We start from the raw sequence: 24,139 nt of genomic DNA, 5'->3' as shown, positions 1-24,139 counted from the left end.
CTAACATGGTTCCTTGAACTTTGTAGGTGTCTAATATTCAATAATTCTTTGCCAGCTGTTGATCTTAATGAACTAAATAAGGCTTTTGTCTTAGCTTTCTTAATAAGTTATAACACAGAGAAAAGTGCATAAGTCATAAGTTTAACTATAAACTTATGACTTATTTGAGTTATCTGAACTCCCACTAGTATTACCACTACTCAGATCAAGAAACAGAATTTTCCCAGGACCTCGGAAGCCTTCCTTATACCATTTCCTCGTCATGACCCCTGCTTTCGGCCCCCAAAGTAACCATTATCTTCACCATAAATTTGTTTTGCCCAGTTTTGAATTTTTTAAAAAGAAACCATACAATGTATATCATTTTATGTCTGCATTGTTTTGCTGAATATTGCTCATGAGTTTTATTTCTGTTGTTGCGATGCTCACTTATTTTTATTGTCTTCTATATTTTATTATATAAATGCAAAATATATTCTAATGTTGATGAACAAAATAAATAAATAAATAAATAAATATAAATAAAAAGAGATTAAAGAGGCGGGTTAAGGGCAGGAATGCAAAAACCAATGAGTGACTCCATGGTAAGTTTTTGGATAGGACTTCTAACAGCCACAATTTAGACAGAAAAAGAGAAAACAAAGGAAGAGAGAATGAAAGGGAGAAAGAGAGTGGTAAAGAGAAAGGAAGGGGAGACCAAACAGTAAACAAGTGAAAGTTTGGGGGAGGATGAAGGGGATACTAGTGAAAGTGGTGGAGTAAAACACACACCTGGAAGGATGGTACCAGGGGACCGTGACCTCTTTACATTTGAGGGCAGTTACTGCGGTCACGGATGGGGTCAATAAAGGACATCGTTGCTTCCAGTGCACTGCAGGACTTTTAGGTCCCAAAGCTCACAAGGACACACAGAAATACTCTACGGTGTTCCTTGAGAATCCCAAGTGCAAGATATGTCACTCAATGGGTCGATATCTATAACCAAGCTCCCTTCACAGGGAGATGACAGCCATGTGAGCCCGTGTGCATCGAAGGGAGGCCAGGCCAGGAGAGGGGTGCTCCGGCCACCCCTGCGCGTGGCAGGCAGCCACCCACCCTCCTACCTTCAGAATGATGGGGGATCCTGGCTTTTGATCCAAGACCCCAGTGGGGCTGAGCAGTTCAAAGGTCGGGTTGGGGTAGTAGATGAACTTGGTGTCGTTGTAAATCAGCAAGGACTGGACATTGTTAAAGACGAATCCAAACTCGTCCGGCCGTTCCACGGTGTCCAGGCCGGGCCGGTAGTCCGTGGTCAGGGAGGGTGCCAGGCAGGTCAGGGTGGTGGTGTTCACAACTTTGCACACCTAAAGGGCCCAAGAGCACGGCGTTCAAACACCCAGCAGGTGATGGTGGGGGTCACACAGCTGCCCTCCCACCCTTTGCTTATTTTGGCCAGTCTCCAGTGGGCTACTTGCTTGAGGAAAAGGGCTGTGAAATTGTTTTTTTTTTTTTCTTTTTTGGCAGGGAGGGGTGTGTTTTAACTTCATTTATTCATTCACCAACACTGAGTGAGCACCTACTTTGTGCCAGGAACAGTGCCAGTAGTTGGGCCATCCGTGAAACAGTCACAGTCTACGGGGGAGACAAATGATTCGACAAGCATTTCAGTGCAGTCCTGGCAGAGGGCCTGGAGCACAGGAGGGGCACCAGCACTGTTAAATGCATGGATGGAGGTGAGAAACATCCGGGTGGGGAAGTACCAGGCACTCTGCGGGTGTCCGTGTGTGTGCACAAGCCTGTGTTTGTGCGTGAGCGTGCATGGCCTAAGGCAGGGTGAGGGTGGCTCATGGGAGCTTTCCTTTGGAAGAGATGAATGAAATTTAACCTGAAGAATGTGTAGGACTTATCCAGACAGGGGGGATGGTAAGGGATCAAGTCCCTGACAGAGAGAACAGCAGCAAAGGTCTGGGGATGAGGGAGCATGGATGTTTGCGGAAAAAGTAGAACAGAAGCAGTCTCCCACTCGTGCACGCGCATGTGTGTGTGTGTGTGTGTGTGTGATAGAAAGAAGGAAGTTGTGTGAGATGAGCACATAGTAGGTGTTCAGTTAACGTTTATTGAAAACACTGATGGATGAAAAGCATCCTTCACCTCCTTAAATGTTCTAGTCAGGATCTCTCTCTTCTCCAACCGAGTGCCCCCTAACTCTCCATGGGGGGTATAACCTTGGTATTGACACTGAGTTCATAATGTCCTTTCTTCCTTGGTGGACCCTCATCTCCCAAATAACATCCTAGCATGTGTTGTGCCATTCTCTCCTCTGGTGGTTTAGTTTGAGGGCATCCCAAGGCAGCAGCCAGATTGAAGAAAGCTCTCTAGGACCCACGTGTGGTCTGGGAAGAAAACCTGGACCCCCTCCCCACCTTCTCCTGTCTCACGCTGTGCGGCTCAGTTTTGGCTCTGGGAGTCATGGTGTCCCAGCAACAGCCAAGGGCATCTGTGAGAACCCTGCTCAAGTACACGTTGTCCTGGCAGGTCCACACATGTTGCGTGTCTGGCCAACACACACATACCCAGGCTTCATGTTCGGAAAACAAGACCGTGTGTGAAATTGCAAAAAAAAGCTGACGCTTGCATAGAAATTATGTCAGAGCTCCAAGTCTTAACCCTCCCTTTCCAGAGGGAGTTGAAGAGTTTAAACCAACAGCTCGCTGACGTGTTGGAGGTCAGTACCCATCCCCGCCCTTTTCACCTCACCCTTCAGTAGCCCCTTGTGAACCTAATGTCCCTTTCACGTTCCAGCTGGGGACACCCTGGCATGAGGAAAATGGTGGTGCGGTCAAACAGGTAGAGTTGAGCTGGGAGTCCCCTCCCTGGGCTCTGCAGGGCAGACCCCCAGCCCAAGGACCGCTTCCCTGCCCCCCCATCTTCCTTCCTGCTCACTCCAGTGCCCCTGGATGGGACTCCTCTGTGAATGAGCAAATCACCCCCAGACAAATGGCTTCTATTTGCTCTCTGCCTAGCGCTGCATCGGCACTTTGCCAAACATTCCTTTGGGTTTTGCGGCCTTCACTTTGGCCCTTCTCACTGGGGCTGCTTCCAAACCCAAAGGTAGTGGGTAGCCCCCGGGGACTGAGGATGACGTGGAGCCCAGGTAGGGCTTCAGGGGCAACATGGCTCTTTCTCACCACTCCAGAAAGAGAGGGCATCGGGCGGAGTTTACGGGCTTCCCATGCTGGGGCCCGGCTTGGTGGAAACCTGCACACCCAGGCCTTTCCTCCAGGCTGCCTGCCAGCCTGCAGACTCCAGGCAGGTCCCTGTTGGAGCTCACTGCCCCCAAAGCTCGAGAGGCAGGAGCTGTCTCTTAACTCCTTGAAGCACTGAGGTCCTGGTGGGTGGGCTGGGAGAACTGCTGGGGAGATTCCTGCCTGGGGCTGCCAACGTGTCCTGGCGGGCACACAGGACGCCCGGGACCCAAGCCTTCTCAGAAGGCTGCCAGGTGTGGGGAGGCCTGCCCAGCCCAGTCTTCTCTTCAAATAGCTTCCCAGGGACGAATGCTGCAGCCTTTGGAGGTTAATCTTGTCAGTCATGCACTCATCCTCCAAAATTCCCTCTGTACTAGATTAACCACGTCTTTTATTCTCTGTGTTCTGAGGCTTTAACCTCTGGGGACTTGCTGGTCCTGGAGGGCTGCCCCTCCCCAGGCTGGCCAACTCCTAGAGACAGCAAACAGATGGAGGCGGCCTGGGGACACTGAGCCTCTGTCTGGAAGTGGGGTGGGGGCACAGCTCTTTCACTCATGGATCAGGCTCTACATTGGGATCTGGAGTTGCGTGCTCTTCTAGCCCAAAGAGCTGTGAATGCAATGGGTCACTGGAGGTGTGATACAGGTGTCTCCACGTCTCTGGCATGATGGAATGTCAAGCCCGCCATCATCTCACGTGGTCTAGTTAGAAAAGTCAGATGTTTGGGATCTAGCTTGGTCCTGCCACCAGCCACCTTCATGATTGGGGGCAAGTCATTACTCCTTCCTGGCCTTAGTTTTCTAAGCTATACAGTGAGAAGTTTGGACCAGATCATCCCTGAGACCTTTCCAGATCTAGCCTTCTGGCAGCCTGTCACTTTCTGTATTTCTCTGTTTCCTAGGGAAGCCTCAAGCATGCTGGGAATGTGTCAGGGACAAGAGGGTAGATCCAATACCATCCTGCCCAACTCCGTCTCCATCTCAGCCTCGTCAATCCCCAGAAGGTCAAAGCAGTAATTCATATGAAAAATAATGGCCATAATAGCATCTCCTGGACTATAATTTTGAATACAATAACGTTTCAGAAAATATTGACTGAAAAGAGTAAGATGGAGCCAGTAGAACGAACTAAAAAATTTATAACAACATAGCAGACATTCTGCTCTTATGATAGAGAACTTTTTTAACATCACAAAAATCCATAGTGGAAAAAAATTAAATTACATGGGTCTGCACAGAGGAATAAAGTGAAATGTTCAGCTTGATCATCTTAGCAACCAGGATGGAATTATCTGCATGCAGTGACTAACGTTTATCAGGTGCCAGCCTAGCTGCAGGTTACAAATCTGCGAAGCAAGTCTTATCATCAGCATTTCTAGCCAGGGAAGGGAGGATCGGAGACGTTAAACGACTTGATCTTGGTTGTAGAGCTAATAGATGGCGGTGTTTTGTTTCCAATTCACAGATGTCTGAATCTGGATCCAGAATTTCTTCCCCCTCTCACTCTACCTCTTATCAGACCTCAAAGTGAACATGGCAGAAAAGAGGAGCCCTTTTGCACCATATCTTAAGCTCAGAAGCCAGTACGTTTATACACTCATGACATCACCTTCTGACAAGAAATGATTATACTGTAATTATAAAAATCATTGTGAGGCCCAGGTGTTTGGGGCCATGCTTCTGGACTCTTCTCTGGCGGTCGAATGTCCCAGTGCCTAACACAGACCTTATCATACTGCAAAACACAGACACAGCCGTGTTTCCTGCAGATCAGGGGGACCCATGGTTACTCACATTGACAGATTCTTTGCCATTAAACTTGACTCGGATCCTTGGCTCCTGAATGACATCCAGGTTGAAGCCTGTGACGGTCAGGGGTGTGTGGCCACTGGGAACAAGCAGAGTCTGGGTTAGGTGACAACCCCTCTCAAACTGCTCCCACGTGTCCCCCTAGGATCCTCACAGGAGCTGCGCTTTGGCAGAAGGGATTAGGGGTGTATCCCCGCCCGCTCTGCCTCACCTGGCGATACTCCACTCAGGCTCAATGCGCTGCACCCGGGGGTCATCTATGTACTCGAACTGCAGGTTGTTGTCCACACGGGCTCGGTCGACACTCACAGAGACAGGGACGGGCCCCAGCCCATTGGATGACGGGGGTGAGACACACATGATCTCATTCATTGATCGCCTACGGGGAGAACGCAGCAGGGTTGTGAGCAGAGGCATGGACAAGAGGGGCAGCCTCTGGCCTGAGAAGGGTTTTTCCCCGGTTGGGGGGTATGGGCCAGGAATGTTCTTCTGTCCTTTTTTATACTCTAGACTGGGGAACATCCCTTAGCAGTGTGTATCAGTGCTTCTTTTTACCTGAGATCCCACTCCAGTTGGATTAGGGAGGGAGCCAATTGCAGAAGGGGATTACAGAAGGTGGGGCAGGGTCAGGGCTCCTTGGGCTTTGGGCGAACTCCTCTCTTCTGGATTTTTCTAGACCATGACTCTTTAGCCAGTGCTTAGTGTCTGGTCAGTCAGTTAATAAATTGAGCACCTACTATGCAGAGAAGCTAATATACGGTCCTTGCCCTCAGGCAGTTTATGGTCCAGGGAGGAGATTTACTGGGCAAGTTGGGTTCTCATCCAGGGATCCTTTCAGAATTCTCTCTAGATTCTCTACATCCCCAGGGCTTCATTGGAATATCTGACAGATAGTAGGTGTTCAATGTTTAGCACATAAGAGATGCCCTGAGGATGAGTCTGTGCTTGCAGAGGACAGAGGCCATGCAATCTCCATGTTTCTCAAGTCACCATGGTGGGGACATAATGAATGCTTGATCCTGGTGGTGACTGAGAGCTCCTGGGAACCTCCCTCATCAGCAGTTCTTACGGTCCTCACTTCTAAATGTATGTAGAAGTATTTAGCCCCTATGATACTCATGATACAAATTGACTAGTGGTATATATTTCTTACAGTGACTGGAATGGTGTTTGGGCCCAGGACATGACACATAACATGGAGATGATGGGGCAGGCACATATGTGAACACGCACAGGAACATGTGTGCACAGGCCTCACGTGTACAGTCTCCTAGGGAGAGCCCATCTCACCCATAGAACTCGCAGGTCTGGTTGCCCAGGTAAACGGCCACGCGGCTCCCAGCCCCGAGGTAATGGCCCGTGATGGTCACCATGGTGCCTCCGGACTCTGGCCCTCGGATGGGGTTGAGTGACAACACGGAAGGGTTCTTTGGGAGGAAGCAGAGAAATGATCACAGCTCAGGTTTTACCCAAAGGGAGAAACCCAGGCTAGACTTAAAGACAGAAGGAGGGACTGTGTCCATGCTCAGAGTGAACCATTTCTAATCGCAAACACTCTTTGCCTACCCTGGAGCTGAGACCCTTTCTAAGAAGAGGCTCCAGGCATATCCAGGGAAGGCAGAAGGGCCGTGTTTTGCAATTAATTAACTCCCCTGGGAGTCTTATGCTCATAACACTGTTGGGAAGGCAGAGATGACACGGACTAATCTATCAATTAGTTTGCAAATTGAGAACAATTTGAAAATGCTTCTCTATCTGGAGCGCATACTGATTTTTTGGGCACAAAATCGATAGGGCTGAATAAAGGATCCCTGCCTGGATTGGGCCACCAAGAGGATCCATTAATGGCCCAGGCTCGTGTCCTTTCGTCCCTCCCTAAGCAAGAGAAGGGCACAACAGGGTGCCTGGTGCAGAGACCTGTCAGTAAATGTTAGATGTGTCTTCCCTGACCTTCACCAGGAGGATGGCCCATCGCTGGCTGGGATTTTCTAAAAAGCTCACTAAATTGTAAAATTAAGCCTAAAGCCTAAAAGAAATGTCATCTGGCCTAAAATGCACCGGAAAGAAATTGCTCCTGCCTAGCGGGCAGCGGAGTGGGGTGGAAAGTGCATTTAACTGAGCACCTACACAGGCATGAACTCTAGTCCGTATTAGCCACTCACTAGTGATGGGCCCTGAAGCAAGTTTCTGGATCACTCTGGGCTTTTGTTCCCTCCTCTGTCAAGACAGGAGAGTGAGCTACGTGATCTCTAAAGCCCTCCCAGCTCTGACACTCTACAGCTCTCTCCATCCAGTCTTTCTGGGTTTGCTTCTCACACAAGACCCTGTCTGTCCTGCACAGGAGATGGGGTAGGTGGGCTGCAGATATAGGCCATGGTACCCTCCCATCTGAGAGAAGACTGGTACAAGGAAAGGTGGAGATGCTGAGATAAGAAGGCAGAGACTGGAAAACCTAAAACAAGCAGTAAAGTGCTTTAGAGAGAAGAGAATTTTGTGGTCAAATAATTTTTCAATACTCTGGGCAAGGCTGGTTTGACCCCCTCCGCTGGTGTGAACACTTTTCAATGAAGAACTTGATGTGGCAATGTTGGCTAGGTGTCAGAAAAGGGACTTTGGAGCCCCAGAAGCAGGTTGTTCAGCATGAGAAAATAAAGCCTTTGTGATTCCACCGTCTGTTGCTTGGGTGGGAAGAAGTGTTTCCAGGGCTGAGTGTGTGCATATGTGTGTGTAACCACACCAACACACAGAGCAGCTCACTCGTACATCCCACTCCCATGGTCCTGCACACAGACATGCGTTCCTGCAGGATTCCAAATGGCTCCTCTAAACTCCCACTTACAATATCCTTGGCAGAAAACAAAGCGTGTGGATAAATACAGACCTTTTTAATTAGGTCCCTCAGATGATCTGTCCTCATTAGGCTGGAATTAGACAGAGATATCACACTGGCAGGACAAAGGGCAGCCCCTCCCCACCCTGCGTCTAGGATCCACTTTCTAAGAAAGGCCTGATTTTGCTTATTTAGAACTCTGACCCGTGGCTCTCTGGGACGCCAAAGTCTCCAAAGTGTTGTTGGTCATGCACTTGACCCACCCAGACCCTCTTCTGGTCTCCTACTCCATCTGCGAGAAGGCTGGAGGTGCCGGCTTGGGAGAGGCGTGGGTGGGACTTTCCTGGGAGAAGCCTGTAGCTCAGCAGTAGACCCAATACTCACCACAAACGTGTACTGTTGATGGGATTTGGTCATGAACTCTGGCTTACACTCGCCAATGCACAGGCGCACGGGCCCAGAGGTGGTCCCCACAAGGGCATGGCCCATCTCACAAACGATCCTGAGGAGAGAGCAAACCTTTCCATGAGAGACTTGGGGAGAGCTGCATCCCTGCCCCAGCTTGCTCACCCCGTCGTAGTCACAGTGAAGGACTCATCACAGTCTTACAATAGTGCTGGACCAAGACTCAGCTTGCTCAACCATGTGGCTGTGTGACCTTGGGTAAAGTACCTTCCCTCTCTGGGCTTTAGTCTCTCATTGGTACAGTGAGAGGTTGGATGAGCTCAACTCTAAAGCCCTCGAAACGCTATGCTGCCTATTTCTATGAGCAAGCCTGTAGTCCCCGGTGCCTAGTGCAGGGCTTGGCATTGGGTATCAATCCAATATTTGTGGAATAAACCTAATGTTCAACAGAGACATCTAGTGCTCTTCCCTGTGTGACAAGCCAACACTGCAACACTCCCGAGAAGAGGGAGTGAGGACTCATTTGCCAAGCTGATTCAATTGTGGTTTGTTTCCTGCAGTGAGGGAACAGATAATCTGGTGAGAGAGTGAGTTCCCCAAACCGGAGCTCCCAGCTGAACGGGAGGAGCGGCACCCAGTGGCAGCAGGCGAGGGGGTGAGAGGTGGAAGAGTTCATTAGGACAATCGACACTGGACTCCCACTTAATCAAGGGCTGAGCTCACGGAGCTGGTGGGGGAGGCAGTGAACCAGCCCTGGGGTTGGAAATCATGACTCACATCAACAGGAGAGCTGGAGAAAGGGGACGGGGGGAGGGAGGGGAGAGGCACTCTCTCTCGTGATGTGCAGCTTGATACCCCCAGTGAGGGCTTCCCTGGTGCCTGAGATAAGTTAAAACATGCACATTTACAGACGGGTTGCCTTAGCCACAGCGGACTCTAGAAAGAGCGGGCAGTTGGAGGATAGGGGAGGAACTGAAGAAATCAGATTCTTGGGGGGAATCTCTTGCCTGGAATTTTAAGGCATGGGATGGGTGGGAAAGGGCTCCACCTGGCTCAGCAAAAAGGAACCCAGGGGACAGATGCAAGGCTTTTCTTTTCTTCCCAATGCCATTTAAGAGTTCAGTCTGAGCAGTCTGGTGCCCTTGGTAGGCTGGTTTAGTGGGGAGTCAGAAAAACAGACCCCTCTCCACTAATCCCCAGCATTATCCGGGCACGGTGGGGAAGATCCGTGTTTAACGGAGGATGCTTATCTCAACAGCTTCTCTAGGAAGGAAGGTAACTAAACAGAGATTTCATTTTGATGTAATAAGACTTGCATTAAACAAATACATGGCGTGCTCACACACACGGCATGCCACCGATCTGCAGCCCCTTCCTAACAGTTAATCCCAAAGAAGTACTTTCACTCCTGGTGAATATTTACTTAACATACAATGACTGTCTTATTACGTTTAGCATATTAGGTTCGACAAGAAAGTACTGAGTGCATGTCAAAGGATGTTCTCTTTTCCCTTTCTCTGTGAATAAATTAATTATGAACCCACAGTAAAGATGATAGTGATGATCAGTTAGTATTTTACACGTGAACCGTCTCCTTAAACCTCATTAGCGGAGCACTTGAGAAGCTTAATTTAAGGTACTACGTGGGGTTATTTCCATGCTGCTACCTGCTTGGAGTAACAACTCTCCCATCCTGCTTCCTGGGCCCCAGCGCCTGATCCCTGTCATCCTGTCACATTGCTCCGGGCTCTCAAGGAGCATCAGAGGATTATCGACTCTCTACTGGGGGTATGGGGAGTGAAGAAGAGGAGGCAGCAGGTAAGTCTCTTTCTCTCTCTTCTAATCAGTGCTTTCTTGTCCCTCACTCACCCCCCTTGGCCACTGTGCTGGAGCCACCCTCGAGAAGAAAAGCAGGAGCAAATCATGGCAGGCTTGAAGTCATGGAAAGAGGAAACATGAGAACACGTGAAGGTCATAGGCATGTTTGCTCCTCCTGGGGCCTGTCTAGGAGAGGAGAAGGCTAGAATGGCCTGTTCAGCTGTCTGGGGCGTCTTGGCACACTGTCTTTTCTAGAACATTTTCTTGTTCAGGGTTTGTGGCCCAAAAGATGAGCTTTGCATGTCAAGCACATGGGAGAAGAGGGTGGATGGGAGATGGCACTGCCCAAGTGTTCAAGGCTGAATGCCTGCAGTTGGCTCTCAATGTCCCGCCTGGAAGGGTATGATGCAGGGGCCCAGGAGCTAGGCTGCAGGGAGGGCCTAGAGCTGGACCATGGGTTCCCTTCCTTGGCACTGCAGCTGACTCCTTTCCCTGCTGGTGAAATGAGGTTCTACTTCATCCAGTGAGTGGGAGACGAGCAGCAGTCAGCAGTGGACTGTAGAATGGTCTGGGTTGCTAAGTCTAAGAGCTGGGTGAGAGTCCTGAGGACTCAGACCACGGTGTGGAAGAGCTCTAATGACCTCTAACTCTTCCTCTTTTTTATCCCTGGGACCCAGTGCTCGCAGCGAAGGATGGAGAGGCCTCCTTGAGTGTATTTGTTATTGGCATTTGTTCTCTGAGCTCAAGGAGATAGAGGGTTAAAGGAAGAAGCAAGGGCAGCTATAGGGAGTGGAGGGGGTTATATTGAGGAATGAGGGTCAGGCCAAAGCAGATTCTGTACCTCAACCATAACAAGAGCTACAACGTGTTGAGCTGTGTGTGGCAGGCCCTGGCCCAGATAGGATCTCGTGTCATCCTCAGGCATCCTACAGGGTGGGTCTTACTGTCTTCATTTTTATAGACAAGGAAGCCAAGGCTCAGAGGTGCTAAGGGACTCATCTGTGGCCATAGTGCTGGGAAGTGGCAGAGCTACGATTCAAATCCAGGTCAGCCTGGCTGCAAAGCTCATGCCTTTGACCGTTCCACTCTACTGCCCCTAGAATCAGTGGAATCTTCTCTGTGTCTTTTGTGGAAGGGACAGGGTGGACATGGTGGCTGTGCTGGGGGGGAGGTGACGTGGCTGTTGCGGGGCTGGGGCTGGAGGAGTGGGAGGTGGGGTAGACCTGCCTGGCTGGGTTCCTAAGGCTCTGAGGAAACTGCGCCCCCTCCCTCCCTGGTTGGTGATGACCACAGGCAGCGGTGTGGCCACCACTTCCTCCTTCAGGCCTTACAGGTCAGCAAAGTTCTTGTGGTTTGACTTCTGGGGGCCTCCTGCCTCTTCTTGGTGTCCCTGGTAGCTGTAGGCTCCCTGTGTATTACCAGGAGACAACAGCTGGGGATGCCTAAAGTTCCTCCTTGTAAAATGAGAAGTTAGACTAAATAACTCCCTAATAGTTATTTAGCTTCAACATTGGGAGGCTTCTGGTTTCACATTAGTGCCACCGATAAGCTTTCTAACGGTGGGAGTTGCAGATTCCATGGGGCATAGAAGTTATTGCTTCTGACATCCTAGGGCCACAGAAGTGATTGTAGAGGTCCATTTCTACATACCCATTTCCAGATGAGACATCTGAGGATCAGGGAGCAAAGAGACTTGCCCAAAGTCACATAGCTCATCAATAGCTGAGCTCCTGGCACCCAGCCCAGTGCCCTCGCCTCACACCACACCACCTCCCATAGATTGGCAAAGATGGTGCCTTTCTCCCCATGAGTGTGCATCCTTGGGGTGGGGAGCACAAGCATCTAACATCCGTCAAGACGTGGCTGACTACGTAGGTGCAGCCGATGAGAGGGAGCGGGTCTGAGGACCCAAGCTGAGTCCATCTCATACAGAGCCCCTGTCCCAGGCAGGGCTGAGCTGCAGCCTCAACCTGCATCTCATCACCCAGGAAACGTCCTGTGATGGAATCATCCGGCCCTCCACAGACCTCTGGGGCACTGATTGCAAGAGACTAAGCGGGGCCCTTTAACCAACATTAACCTAATTGCTGAGTGATAGATGGCACGGCATAAGCATATGGTGAGTCATTACCGTGCCCGCTAATCCTGCCCGTGCCCGGGACTCTGCACTGGGTCCATTTAGCCAAATTCATCTCTCACAGATATCTATAATGATTGTGCCTGTTGCTCACTGCCCAGGATGGAGGTTTTAATGATGTTAACAAACTCTCGATAATGAGCCTGGCACGGCTGGAAACCAGGGCTGTGTGCAGGCAAGGTGAGGAATGTGCCTGCTGCCTCCTGCCTGCCCCGCACCTGAGGAGATGACGGGGCTGGTTTTCTAGGGTGACCACTGGCCCTGGTAGGGACCCCTGGCAACCATTCACCTCCCCAGGCTCCTTTTGTATCCCCACTTCCAGTTTTTCTTGGAACTTTCTTCCCCAGGGCCCTGGGTGAGTGTGATGCATTTGATTTCAAAGATATTGAATAGAACAATATTTCCTTACATTCCTATGGCACGTTACGGTCTTCACGTTTTCATCTCACTGAATTCTCTCCCAAAACCCATGCAGTAGGAACCGTGATTTCCATTGGGCCAATGAAGATTAGAGAGACCAAACAGTTTGCTAAGGTCTCAGGGCTGGCAGGTAGGGGAGGCAGGATTTACAAGACCCTTGGATCCCAATTCTCATGCGATTTCCATGTCCAGCTGCCCAAGAATTTACACTTCTCTATTCAAAACCTTACCCTTCAGTCCCCCGCGAACCCTTTCCTTTGGAGTCCTGTGGCATCTCACCAAGTTGGAGACTTGACCTGTGTCCAGTGGCCCAAGGCAGCTCCTTGAGGCCAAGGTGGGCCTGGGGTCAATGTGACTGAGAGTCTAGCTGGGTGTGGCAGGGTGCTGGGCTCTGTAAAGCCATCTGATCTTGACGAGCCCCACAGCTCTCCCCTTCTCTTCTGGCTCAGAAGCACTACTTATATCATTTCCCCCTTTCCTCTTCCTCATGTCTTTCCTGTAGACCCAGCCAGTCTTCCCTCCATGATTCACTCCTTGAAGGGACAAGGCTGTCAGTGAAGGGTCAGGTCTGCAGGATCTGAATGTCTGCAGGGTCAGGCAGCTCCTTCTTCTCCCCTGCTGGGTGTCCCCAAAGTTGGGGAACGCACCCCTCTGACTCCGACCCTGCCCTGGCCACACTGGAATCATGGCCCCTGACCCAGAAGGCCATAGGCTGATGGATAATGGAATTTGCAGGCCACTCTTACCCAGAAGTCCTGCCCCATGGCTGTTAGGGAACGGAAAGAGGCCTGAACCAAAAGTTAGGAGACTTGAGTTCCAACTCTGCCATGGCCACTTACGCACTGAGTGAGCGGGGGAAGTCATTTCACTTCCCAAGTCTTTTACTCTCTCCTACTTTGTAAAACGGTGGTAACAATGTCTACCTCTCAGAGTCCTTACCAATTAAAAGCAAGAGAATGGATGAGAAAGAGGAAGTGCTGATGAAAGATGAAGTGTCATTTTTACGGTTGCCAGTGCCACTTTTCTGGTTGTTACTAAAGGCTGGCTCTGGGGAGGCTGCGAGGGGTGAAGCTAAAGGAGAGGAACCCTGCTCATGGGCACGCTCCCAGTACCCCCTGCAGGGCTGTGTGCCCAGTGGAACCAGGGTGACTTGACCCAACTTTACATGATAAATCATGCAGAAGGATCTGGCTGCTCTCCTCCCTTTCTCCATAGGAGGGGAAGCATCACTCCTTCTACCCTCCCACCCCCAGCATCCCCCTAGCTTCACGCCCACCTCCTGCCCACCAACTTCACAGCAGCCGCCACTGCCAAATGAACACCCCAAATTGGAACATATGTCACTTTTGGAGCCCCGTTCACCCATCCACCGCTACTTGCCTATTTTCTAATTTCCAGTTGACATTTCCCTTAGTGAAATAAATGAATTTGCTCTGGTGGAGGCCCTGCTCAGATTAAGCTGCTGTCAGAGCCCCATGAGCCAAACAAATTGTTGCCTGCAGCCCACCGAGCAGGATGCATTCCAGTGGGGGCTATGGGTGGAGGGGCGAGGGGAAGCGAGGAGGAGCAGAATGGACTGGCTGGGAAAGTGGCTCACTTAGCCAGTGGCAGGACAAGATCAACTGCGGGGGAGCATTGCACCGGGAGCCCTGATGCCAGAGGAGCCAGGGAATCGGGAATCAAACAGAACAGGATTTCTAAGAGTGGGGGTGGGCTAGGAGAGGGCCCTGGGAAGGCTTCAGGGAGTGGGGTCCATGGGAGGAGGGACATAGGAGATGGATCCTGGAGAAGTCCCAGAGGAGGGAGAAGGGAGAGCCCCCACAAGCTCCGGGGGGAAGAGGGTGGGCCAGAGCGGACTGGACTCACTGCTCAGCGATGATATAATCCCCTGGCAGGGGCGTGCAGGGCACCCCAGCCACCTGCACGTGGTGGGCGATCTCGGAGAAGTCCAGGCCCAGGTTCACGCCATGGATAGTCACTCGGGTCCCTCCTTCAGGGGGTCCGGACACTGTCAAAATCTGCGGGAGGGAAATGGGATGAGCAAAGCTGGTCGGTCACAGGAGTTGGGGCAGTCGCACCCATTTCCCTCCCCACGGGAAGGCTTTGGGACACCTGGAATGTGGGGGAACTGGGTGTGTTTTCTCCACTTTTCAACTTCTCTAGGATCCCGACATTGTCCTGTTGTACCTACTTCATCGGCTCTTAGGACATCCATCCAATGATTCATTCATTCATCCACTTATGAAAAAGAAATTATCAGAGTAACTGGCTCAAGGCAGTACTTTAATTCGCTCGTTACCTGATTGTGATCAAGTCACAGAATCTCTCTGAACCTCATTTCTTCTTAGTTGGTAGGAAGGATAATCATCTCTAACCAACCTCTCCCTGGAAGCTCCCGAATGGAGGGTGTCTGAGAGCATTCTGTAAACTTGAAAGGGCTTTGTCATTGTCACCACGCTCTGACTTGCTACTCCTGGGTGCTAGCCTCTGTAGAGTTTACAATGATGAATAGAACAGGAAATCTGCCCTCAGGGAACTTAGTGGTCAAGCAGGAGGAGATAAGGGAGCCATAAATAATGCTGATGCAGGGTACACAGTGATAAGGTAGATTAGAAGGAAGAGCTGTGGGAGCTCAGAGGAGTCCCGGATTAGGGACTGCTGTGGGGCATGACCAAAGATGGAAAGTATATTTGACATTGTTCTGTAAAAAAAAAAAAATCCTGTGACACGTGCTAGTACCAAAGAGAAATAGCTTTCTGATTTTCCAAATTTTGCTGGCTTCCCAGCAGCAAGGATCGTTTATTTGTTCATTTCTTAATTCAGTCACCAAATGCTGACTGCCTGATTTTGTTTTGACCCAACAGGAAAAGGAACTGCAGAATCAGGCAGCTCTAAGGTGTAAATTTCTGTCTGGGAATGGATCAGGCTCCAGGAAAAATGCAGCTCTTCAGGATCCAACAGATCCCAGGGAATAAGCTCCTACTTCGAGGTCCATAGTTATCCAAAGTAGGAGGAAATTAGACACGAACCCAACTGTAGGCAGGAGCATGGAATTTCAGAACTGGAAGGAGATGCGGGGTGTCTTATTCTAAGATCATCATACAACATGTATACATGGTTTTAAAACAGTCCAGGAGTCTTTTCACTACACCATTAGAAGGGCAAGGCAAGAAGGGAGGGAGAGAGGCAAGGAGCGCTGGTCAAGGCCAAGAGTCCACCAGAATCTTCCAGATGCGGCCTCTGGGCAGAGATTAGAGGTGAGTACAGGCGAAAATGCTATCGAAGGCTCTGGAGACTCTTCTCTGCTCCTGTCTCCACCAAAGCGGCACTGCTGTCTTCCAGTAATGTAAGCACCATGATGTAAGCTGCCAAATTGGCCACGAACGCCCAGGTGACAGCAGACACAGAAGAGATGATGGTGGGGATGAGGCCCCGGGACAGGCCTCCTCCCTCACTGCCCACTGACTCCTGGGCTCTTGTGCATTGGCTGCACAGCCAGGTCAGACTCCCACTCAGACCTCCTGATCTCCCACCCTCTTCTGCAGACCTTAGATGGTGCAGCCTCCTTCCCTCCTTCCGGCCCAGGCTGGGAACTCTCTTATCCGGGGGCCCATTTCACCCAAGTCACCTTGTCTGTGGCTCTGACTCCCTTCTCTGGGAATAAAATATCCCACCTTATGAATAAAAATAAACAAGATTCATGAGATGAATCAAGGGAGGGAATGGCGGTTCTCAGAGGCATCTTTGTGCACTGGGCCTTGGCGGGTGGGGGGAGGCAGGACAATTTGGAGAGAAAGGAGCTGGCATGAGGAACCGGTAGCCCCATAGCTTTTCTGTCCCTGAGGGTTCTAAAAACAACTGACACTAGATCTTGGCTGTTCCACTCTCTCCTGGTGCTACTTCCTCAGGTCCCCAGGCCTCTTGGGCTCTGGGAGATGGATATTCGTAATGAGGAACAGGAAAGGGGTGGCCTCCACGCCCCTGCAGGAGAGATTCAGGAGGAAGGAAGTAGCTTTGAGCAAATCTAAGCCCCTGGTTCTCCTCTGATCACTTGGAATGAGCATCACTGGTCCCTCTCCCCTCCTCCAGCCACCTGGATGCCAGGAACCCACCTACTGAAAACCCGGACAGAACTGTGGTGATCAGTTTGCTCTCTTTCCTCCACTTTTAGTTTTATTTTATTTTATTTTTTTTGCGGTACACGGGCCTCTCACTGTTGTGGCCTCTCCCGTTGCGGAGCACAGGCTCCGGACGTGCAGGCTCAGCGGCCATGGCTCACGGGCCCAGCCGCTCTGCGGCATGTGGGATCCTCCCAGACCAGGGCACGAATCTGTGTCCCCTGCATCGGCAGGTGGACTCTCAACCACTGTGCCACCAGGGAAGCCCCTCCACTTCTATTTTTAAAAATACATTCTCTTGCTCACTGCGGTTAATTACAAGCTTTAAGAAAAACTGAAATGAGATCTTTCTGGAAAGCCTAAAAATATTCCGTCTTGCAGGTAGCATGCGGGGATTGTACTGGGGATATTCAGTGGAGTTGGCAGGGCCATGGGGCAGCCTCCTCCTGCTGGGAAGTCTCTGCAGTGTCCCCTTCTGACATTCGAGGGTCTGCGGCAGAGACACGATCATGGCACTTGGGGGTCTGTAGGGTTCATTTGTTAGCACAGAGCTGCCCAGAAGCATAAACCAGTTTATACTGTTTAGAGAAGGAAGACTTACAAAAATATTAATATATGCAAGCATTATAATCTTGGCATCAAGACACATGTCAAAGAGATGGGTCCAGCTAATAGCTGGGAGAATTAGCATCCTCATGGGTCACTGGAAAGTGCCTGGGTAATACTGGGTCCATGTGGACCCTCCCCATACATTACACATTATGTGCTGTGCCACCAGCGCCTGGGGAGGTGGTGAAGGAGTTTGGGGGTCAAAGCACTCAGCAGCCACCATGCCCTGGGGCTTACATGGGTTGTAGTTTCCTCTTTCTTGCTTAAGACGAAACTGATGTATAAAAGTCTGGATTTCCAAAACATAGATGAGGTGGTGAGCACTTGATTTGCAAGAGGATTCCCAAGGTCTCCATTACTGATGCCTTCTAAATCTATATCGCTGGCTCAGGCCTCTCTCTTGAGCTCCATATCCATGTATCTAGTTGCTACCGGACATCTCGACTTCCACATGTATGTCCCTCAGGCACCTCAAATTTCACCATGTCTAGAAACGAACTCTTAGTTTTCCCTCCTTCCACCCCCAACCTGATTATCCTCCCATATCCTTTCTCAATGTTAATAGAACCACCGTGCACCCAGCCAGGAATCTTGCAAGCATCTTCGACTGCTTCCTTTCCCTCCCCTACCATGTATAATAAATATAGGGGCCATTGGTTCTTACTCCCAGGTGTCTTTTTTTTTTTTAAGATTTAATTTAATTTATTATTTTTTTGGTTGCATTGGGTCTTTGTTGCTGTATGTGGGCTTTCTCTAGTTGTGGTGAACAGGGGCTGCTCTTCGTTGCGGTGTGCAGGCTTTTCATTGTGGTGGCTTCTCTTGTTGCGGAGCATGGGCTCTAGGTGCGTGGGCTTCAGTAGTTGTGGCACGCAGGCTCAGTAGTTGTGGCACACGGGCTCAGTAGTTGTGGCTCATGGGCTCTAGAGTGCAGGCTCAGTAGGTGAGGTGCATGGGCTTAGCTGCTCCACAGCATATGGGATTGAACCCGTGTCCCTGGCATTGGCAGGTGGATTCTTATCCATTGTACCACAGGGGAAGTCTCCCAGGTGTCTTTTGAATCTGTGCCCCGCTCTGGTTCCAGCATAGGTGATAAGCAGGGCTGCATCACCTCTCACCCACACTAACTGCAAGGGCCTTTGTCTTCCTCCATGAGATCTGACTTCTTCACATTGCCAGGTGGCCTTCATGAACACATACCTGCTCTGGTTACTAGTCACTTGCTCTAAAGGCCTTCAATGGCTCTGACCGCTGTCCAGGCCAAGTCCCTAATTCCTGGCCTGGTCCTCCACATTCTGATGTTTGTTACTTCTTCAGCCACATCTGCCATCTTATACTATATCTACCGTGTGCTACCCAGATCCCAGCAGTTCCTACATACACAAAACACTTTAAAGCTCTGTGCCTTTCCCCGAGTCATTTGTTCTCCCCCAGCTTAAAAATCAGTGAGAGTCAAGGTGGAGGTCTGGGCTCAGCGTGCAAAGGAACAGAGGGAGGAGTCCTGTGTGACACACCCCCTGCCACCTGAGGGCTTCCAGGTGACTGTGAGAATGAGTATCAGCGTCTACCAAAGCCCTGTCGGTGTGGTGGTAAAATCCAAGGCACACTGCTTTCCTCATTTCTCCCCAGGACCAAGAATTGAGGAGAGGCTCTAGAAGGGAGGCTTGAAGGAAAAGAATTTATCCTCCAGAGAGGAAGTGAATACGATTCTTCAGATACCGCGTCATACCAGGCAGTGCTGTACCCTGGAGACAGCCTCCAAGGCTCTCTCTTCAAAGCAGTGTTAGATTGCAGGGCACCCAGCGTGGCACCCAGAAAACTTGGTTCTCTTGGGGGCCAAGTCTTTCCTCTCCACGTGGGTCTATAAGGAGGCAAGTCGGTGGAGTCCCATACCACTGCTTGCAGAACTCCCAGGAAGGCCTTTCAGCTCTGGAAGGAGTTGGGGGGCCATAGGGGAGGGGACAGCTAACCTCCTGCAGAGATGGGGGTGAAAGGGCAGGCTGCAGTTATAGACATTCCCCCACAGACAGAGGGGAAATCAAGATACGGCCAGGATGGCAGCCAGATCCTCACGTCTCTGCTTCTAGTTTAAGATGGCCCTCGGGCTGCTCTGTGGTGTGGAAGGGAGACCTTCTGATGCTTGGGCAGTGTCTGTAGCAGGAAGAGAGTAAGCTCTCGAGTGAGACAGACTTGAATTTGAATTCCAGCTCTGATACTTACGAGCTAGGTGACCTTCAGTCTCAGTGTCCTTATCAGAAAACAGATAACAATGCTTGCCTCACAGGGATGTTGTGAAGGTGAAATAAGACATTTGGAAAGTCCCTAATATGATGGTGGTTTCGAAGTAGGTCTTGATAATTGGCAGTTTCCTTCCTTGTGTTCCCCCTGCACCTGTTCTTTCCTAGATCACAAAAACATGGGATGGTGGTGTTGGAGGGAGCTTAGAGGTGATGGGAATCTTCCCATATATCCGAAAGGAGGACACCTGGTCCAGGGAACTCATAACATAGATGGTGGATGGTGGGGTGACCCAGGGCAGAGAGAGTCGCTCGTGGGTTGACTGGAGAAAACCTGAGCTTGGACGGGGAGTGGCCGTGATGCCCAGGGCAGGGTCTCAGCGTTGGTGGCTTCTGGGCTCCACACAGAAGCATATTCTGAACCAGACATCACCCTTTCACCCAGAATAAATTTAGGAGGACACTGGCTGTGTCTAAAATCCTCTTCGTTCCTCCCTCCCTCCCCTCTTGACACTTCTTTGCCCCCAGCTATTAGCCATTCTGGGGTAAGGCACGGCATTTCCCAGCGAACTCAATGGATTCTTTCAGGAAAGTAATTCTGAATGAGATGTCCACGCAAACAAATGGTTTGACAGTTTGGGGTGTGTGTGAGTGTGTAGTGGGGGTGTGGAGAGAGGGGGAAGGGAGCTGAAAACCTGTGAAATCAGCTGGGAAGATCTTTCAATATGGCCGAATTTCAGCCCCATGTTTTTCAGCGCACACTGTGGACCTGAAATCTATTTACATTCTCCTCTGTAGACCTCAGAAGGGAGAGCCAGAAGGAGGGGATGAGCGAGAGAAGAGCCCAGAAGCAGCTGCTGAGTTCGGCTGCAGGGGGTGTCTGAGGGTCTCCCCTAGGCTGTGTGCTGACTCTCTCTGTGTGCTCTCCCTTGCCCCCTCCCAGACCTCCGGTTCCCCTCTCTTATGTACTATGCAGGCTCCCAGGGGGAGCTGGGGGTCCCCATGGCTATAGGGGGTAAAGCCCATGTGCATTTGACCTGTGGTTCCCTCTGCTGGTCAAGCATGACGCTGACAAAGGCTTATCCCTCCTGCAAGGCTCTGCTAATGACACGTCCTCAGAAAGTCTTTTTCTAGCCTCCTCAGGATGATTTGGTAGCTCCTTTGCCTACACCCCAAGAAGGCAACAGCCACCGGACTGTAATTGCGTCTTTTCTCAAGAAGGCAATAACTATCCGGGGACAGGAACCTTGCTTTCTCTTAGTAACCTGATACATAGCACACTGCCTGAGACACAGCAGCTGTCAAGAAATATCTCCAGTTCTCTATTCCTGGGAAAAGCTGGTCTCAAGAGGATTCTAGTACAAACTGTGTTCTAGAATGACCACTGTAAGAATGGAGATGCCTACGTGTCGCTTGGGAGTGATGCAGTATTTTCACATCGGAAACATTAAGAAGTTCTTCCTGCAATCTCTCTTATTTTAATTTAAGCCAATTTCTGCTGTGATTCCTCATCGAATGGAGGACTCAACAGCTGCCTCCTCATGAAACCTCTTTCAGATACTGAAGACAGCAATTAAGTCGCCTCTGGTCTGTGCTTCTGCAATTCTGTTAGCCTTTTGTTGGAAGCTCTTGTTTTCCAGGTCCTTTGATCATTTCAGATGCTTTTCTTTGGACCCTTGGATATCCATGCATCCTCTGAGAGTGTAGGGACCCCAAGCAGGCTTGTGGCTTGAGCAAAGGTCTGAGGATTTGCAGCAAATGAGGTCTGAGCCAACCATTTCCCTTAGCGTGTCCCACACGCCATCAGCCAGGCTGGCCTCGGGCAAATCCCAGAAGGAGGGTAAGCCCTTATCTTTCCCAAGTGCTTTTTTTCACTACCTGGAGTTCCTTCCCCCATTTTAGTCACCTTACACTCTACTATTGTCTCTTCCCTAATGAACCCTTTATTTGCATCTTAATGGGACATTAAGTTGTTATTACCTTAAGAGTATTGGCTTTTTAACTGGTTGTAGAATTAAAAGTTTGTCTATTTGCAGGATTCAGAAGGAAAATGTGGGAAACACATTAGCACAGAGGGCTCAGTCCAGCAGCCCCTAAGCCCTGTCCCAGAAGCAGTCACAGACCACACCCGGGTAGAGGTGGCTGGTCCCAGTCCAGGCCATGTCCCTGATCCAGTCACCTTAAACGTGGGTGAATAGGCCAGTAGGATATGGGATGAGCCTGGCACGTGCTGATGGGAGGGGACTAACCAGGAGACTGCTATCTCCTGCTGGGTCCTCTCAAAGACACCTGGAGCCCCTGATTTGGGGAGCCGCTTCCCCATCTCCTCAGACATCACCTGTCAGCAGCACAGCCCAACTGAGCCTGACGCATGCCTGAGCATCCCAGCCAAACCTGTATTCCTGCCAGACTGTGTGATGTTTGTTTTCCGCCGTGGGTGCCTTGACCTGGAAAACAGCCGCCGTGATGCTGCACTCGCCCTGATTCTTGCAGCCGCTAATTGAACAGTTCGGAGGGAACTGTGCCACAAAGCTGTCCAAGGGCGAGAGCAGATTCAGCGATTAATTACAGCTGGGGAGCTCCAAAGGGCTGCACCAGGGAGCAGAGTGGGAGGTGCTGGAGCCCAGGGGCTTGGCAGCCTGAGGAGTGCCGGGTGGGCCATTCCTGAACTCAGGCAGAGCCTTGGAGAGATGGAGTTAGGGCCTCCTACAGGGTAGATGTTTAAGGGATCAAAGGAGAACCCCTTCATGGTGGGAGCCTCATGAAGCCCAGCTCCCATCCTAGAGACCCCGTCTTCCTCTGCTTATATCTCCTGCCTGATAGATGTGATGGCAGAGAAGACAGAAATGGGCATCGGCTCCAGGTTACTGAAGATTCTGATAATGATGCCTACCATTTTCTTTTTATTTATTAAGTACTTATCATGAGCCAGGTGTTGTGCCAAGGGCCTTATATATTTTATCTCATTTAGGGCTCACAACGAACTATGAAGGAAGCACTAGTAGTATTCTCATTTTATAGATGGGGAATAGTGTCCCAGAGAGGTTAAGTAACTTGCTCAAGGTTACACTGTGAGTGGTCTATCTAACCTGTGCCTCAAGCCTCCATACCGCAATGCCTGAGTTACTATCCTTCTGCCTGGGACAGCCCCGAGATCATCAGCCACGAGAACTCATGCTCCAGACTGCCTGTGGGCCCCTCTGTGTAGGTCCTGCAGCCCCGCTCCCATGGCTAAGGTCATGCTTGCTGCTTTCCAAGGAGCTCTGGAGTTGGCTTTGCTGGGACCACCATCTCTCCGAACTTCTCAGGTTCCACCCTCCCTCCTCTCTGGCCCTGCCCCTGTGAATGCCCACATTCCCCTTGGCCTTGCCGCTGGGTCATCTCTCCCTGTGCATTCCAGTCTCCCCAAATGATGCTTGGGGTGGGGATTATGGCTTGCTTCCCATCTCTGCAGCAGGCTTGATGAAGAGCTTGGTGCCTGCGCCATTTCCTCCTCCAGCCCTATGGATTGAGAGTTCTATTTGTCTAAGTGAGCCCAGGAGAGAGATGAAGGATGCTATATGGGTCAAACATGGGAGTTCTAGAGTCAAGTAGCTGAAGGTTAACTCCTAGTTCTAAAAGTCACTAGCAGTGTGACATTAAGAAAGGTATCACACTTCATAGTGCCTTGGTTTCCTCGTCTGTGAAGTGGAACTAATGATAATAGCTTCCACCTCATAAAAGTTGTTGTAAAGTCTAAATGAGATAATATACATGAGGTGCTAAGTTAGCAGTGCTAGGTGCCAGGTAAGCATTCAGTGAATGTTATCTATCATTTTTCTCATTACTATTTTATGTTAAGAAATTTGGACAGAAGCCAGGTCAGTTGAGGTCCAGAGGAAAAGTGGCTTCATTTTTATAAGCATCCCAGGTGGGTGGAGCCTCTGGGTATTGTTCTTGGTGGGGCTCAGGGCAGGGGCAGAGAGCCGACCTGCGGAGGGGAAGTGCCGGGTGTGGAGGTTGCCCAGCACGGTGTTGGCTGCCTCTCTGACGGGCCTGTGCAGCTCTTGCCATGTCTCCAGCAGGCTGTCAGCACCCTAGTCTGTGTTCTTAAGAGGAGATGGGAGAGACTGACGTCAGATCCTCCCAGAGCAGCCAAGGGCCGGGAGTCCCAGAGTAGTCGCCTCAGGGTGAAGTATCCCCAAATGATGGTCACGCTTTGTCTGAAAAGCTCCTGTGTCTGAGATTGGGATCAGGAGGGTTCTGCCCTGAGCATCCCCCTAATCAGGATAGGCCAGTGAGGACAATTGTGGGTATGTAGACAGCTAATCCTCTCCTGACTAATCCAGTTACGCCTTTCCTTTTGCTTAGAGTTTTCCTGACTTTAGAGCAGTGATGCCAACTTTGTGCCTGCAAATTTTTATCTCAGCCTGGCTCCCAAAGGCACCTGGATGCTGGATCCAAGATGGCAAACTGTCACATTCTTTTCCAACTTGGGGTGTGTGTGTGTGTGTGTGTGTGTGTGAGCGCGCAAGCACATGTGCATGAGAGCAAGTA

At 50.5% G+C, this 24,139-nt stretch overlaps 1 protein-coding gene across 1 annotated transcript in view; it reads right to left on the bottom strand.

Moving 5' to 3' along the window:
* PLXNA2 (plexin A2) overlaps window positions 1–24,139 on the bottom strand; it is a 194,071-nt gene that overhangs the window by 24,263 nt on the left and 145,669 nt on the right. Inside the window, exons 12-17 of the mRNA XM_079726138.1 lie at window positions 14,509–14,660; window positions 8,247–8,364; window positions 6,323–6,459; window positions 5,244–5,411; window positions 5,018–5,111; window positions 1,104–1,343 (exon numbers count right to left, since the gene is read on the bottom strand). Of these exons, the coding sequence (XP_079582264.1) occupies window positions 1,104–1,343; window positions 5,018–5,111; window positions 5,244–5,411; window positions 6,323–6,459; window positions 8,247–8,364; window positions 14,509–14,660 (909 nt within the window). The remainder of the gene's footprint in view (window positions 1–1,103; window positions 1,344–5,017; window positions 5,112–5,243; window positions 5,412–6,322; window positions 6,460–8,246; window positions 8,365–14,508; window positions 14,661–24,139) is intronic.

The sequence above is a fragment of the Hyperoodon ampullatus genome, assembly GCF_949752795.1.
Source record: "Hyperoodon ampullatus genome assembly, chromosome: 2".
NCBI lineage: Eukaryota > Metazoa > Chordata > Mammalia > Artiodactyla > Ziphiidae > Hyperoodon > Hyperoodon ampullatus.
This window is presented reverse-complemented; position numbering and strand designations above follow the sequence as displayed.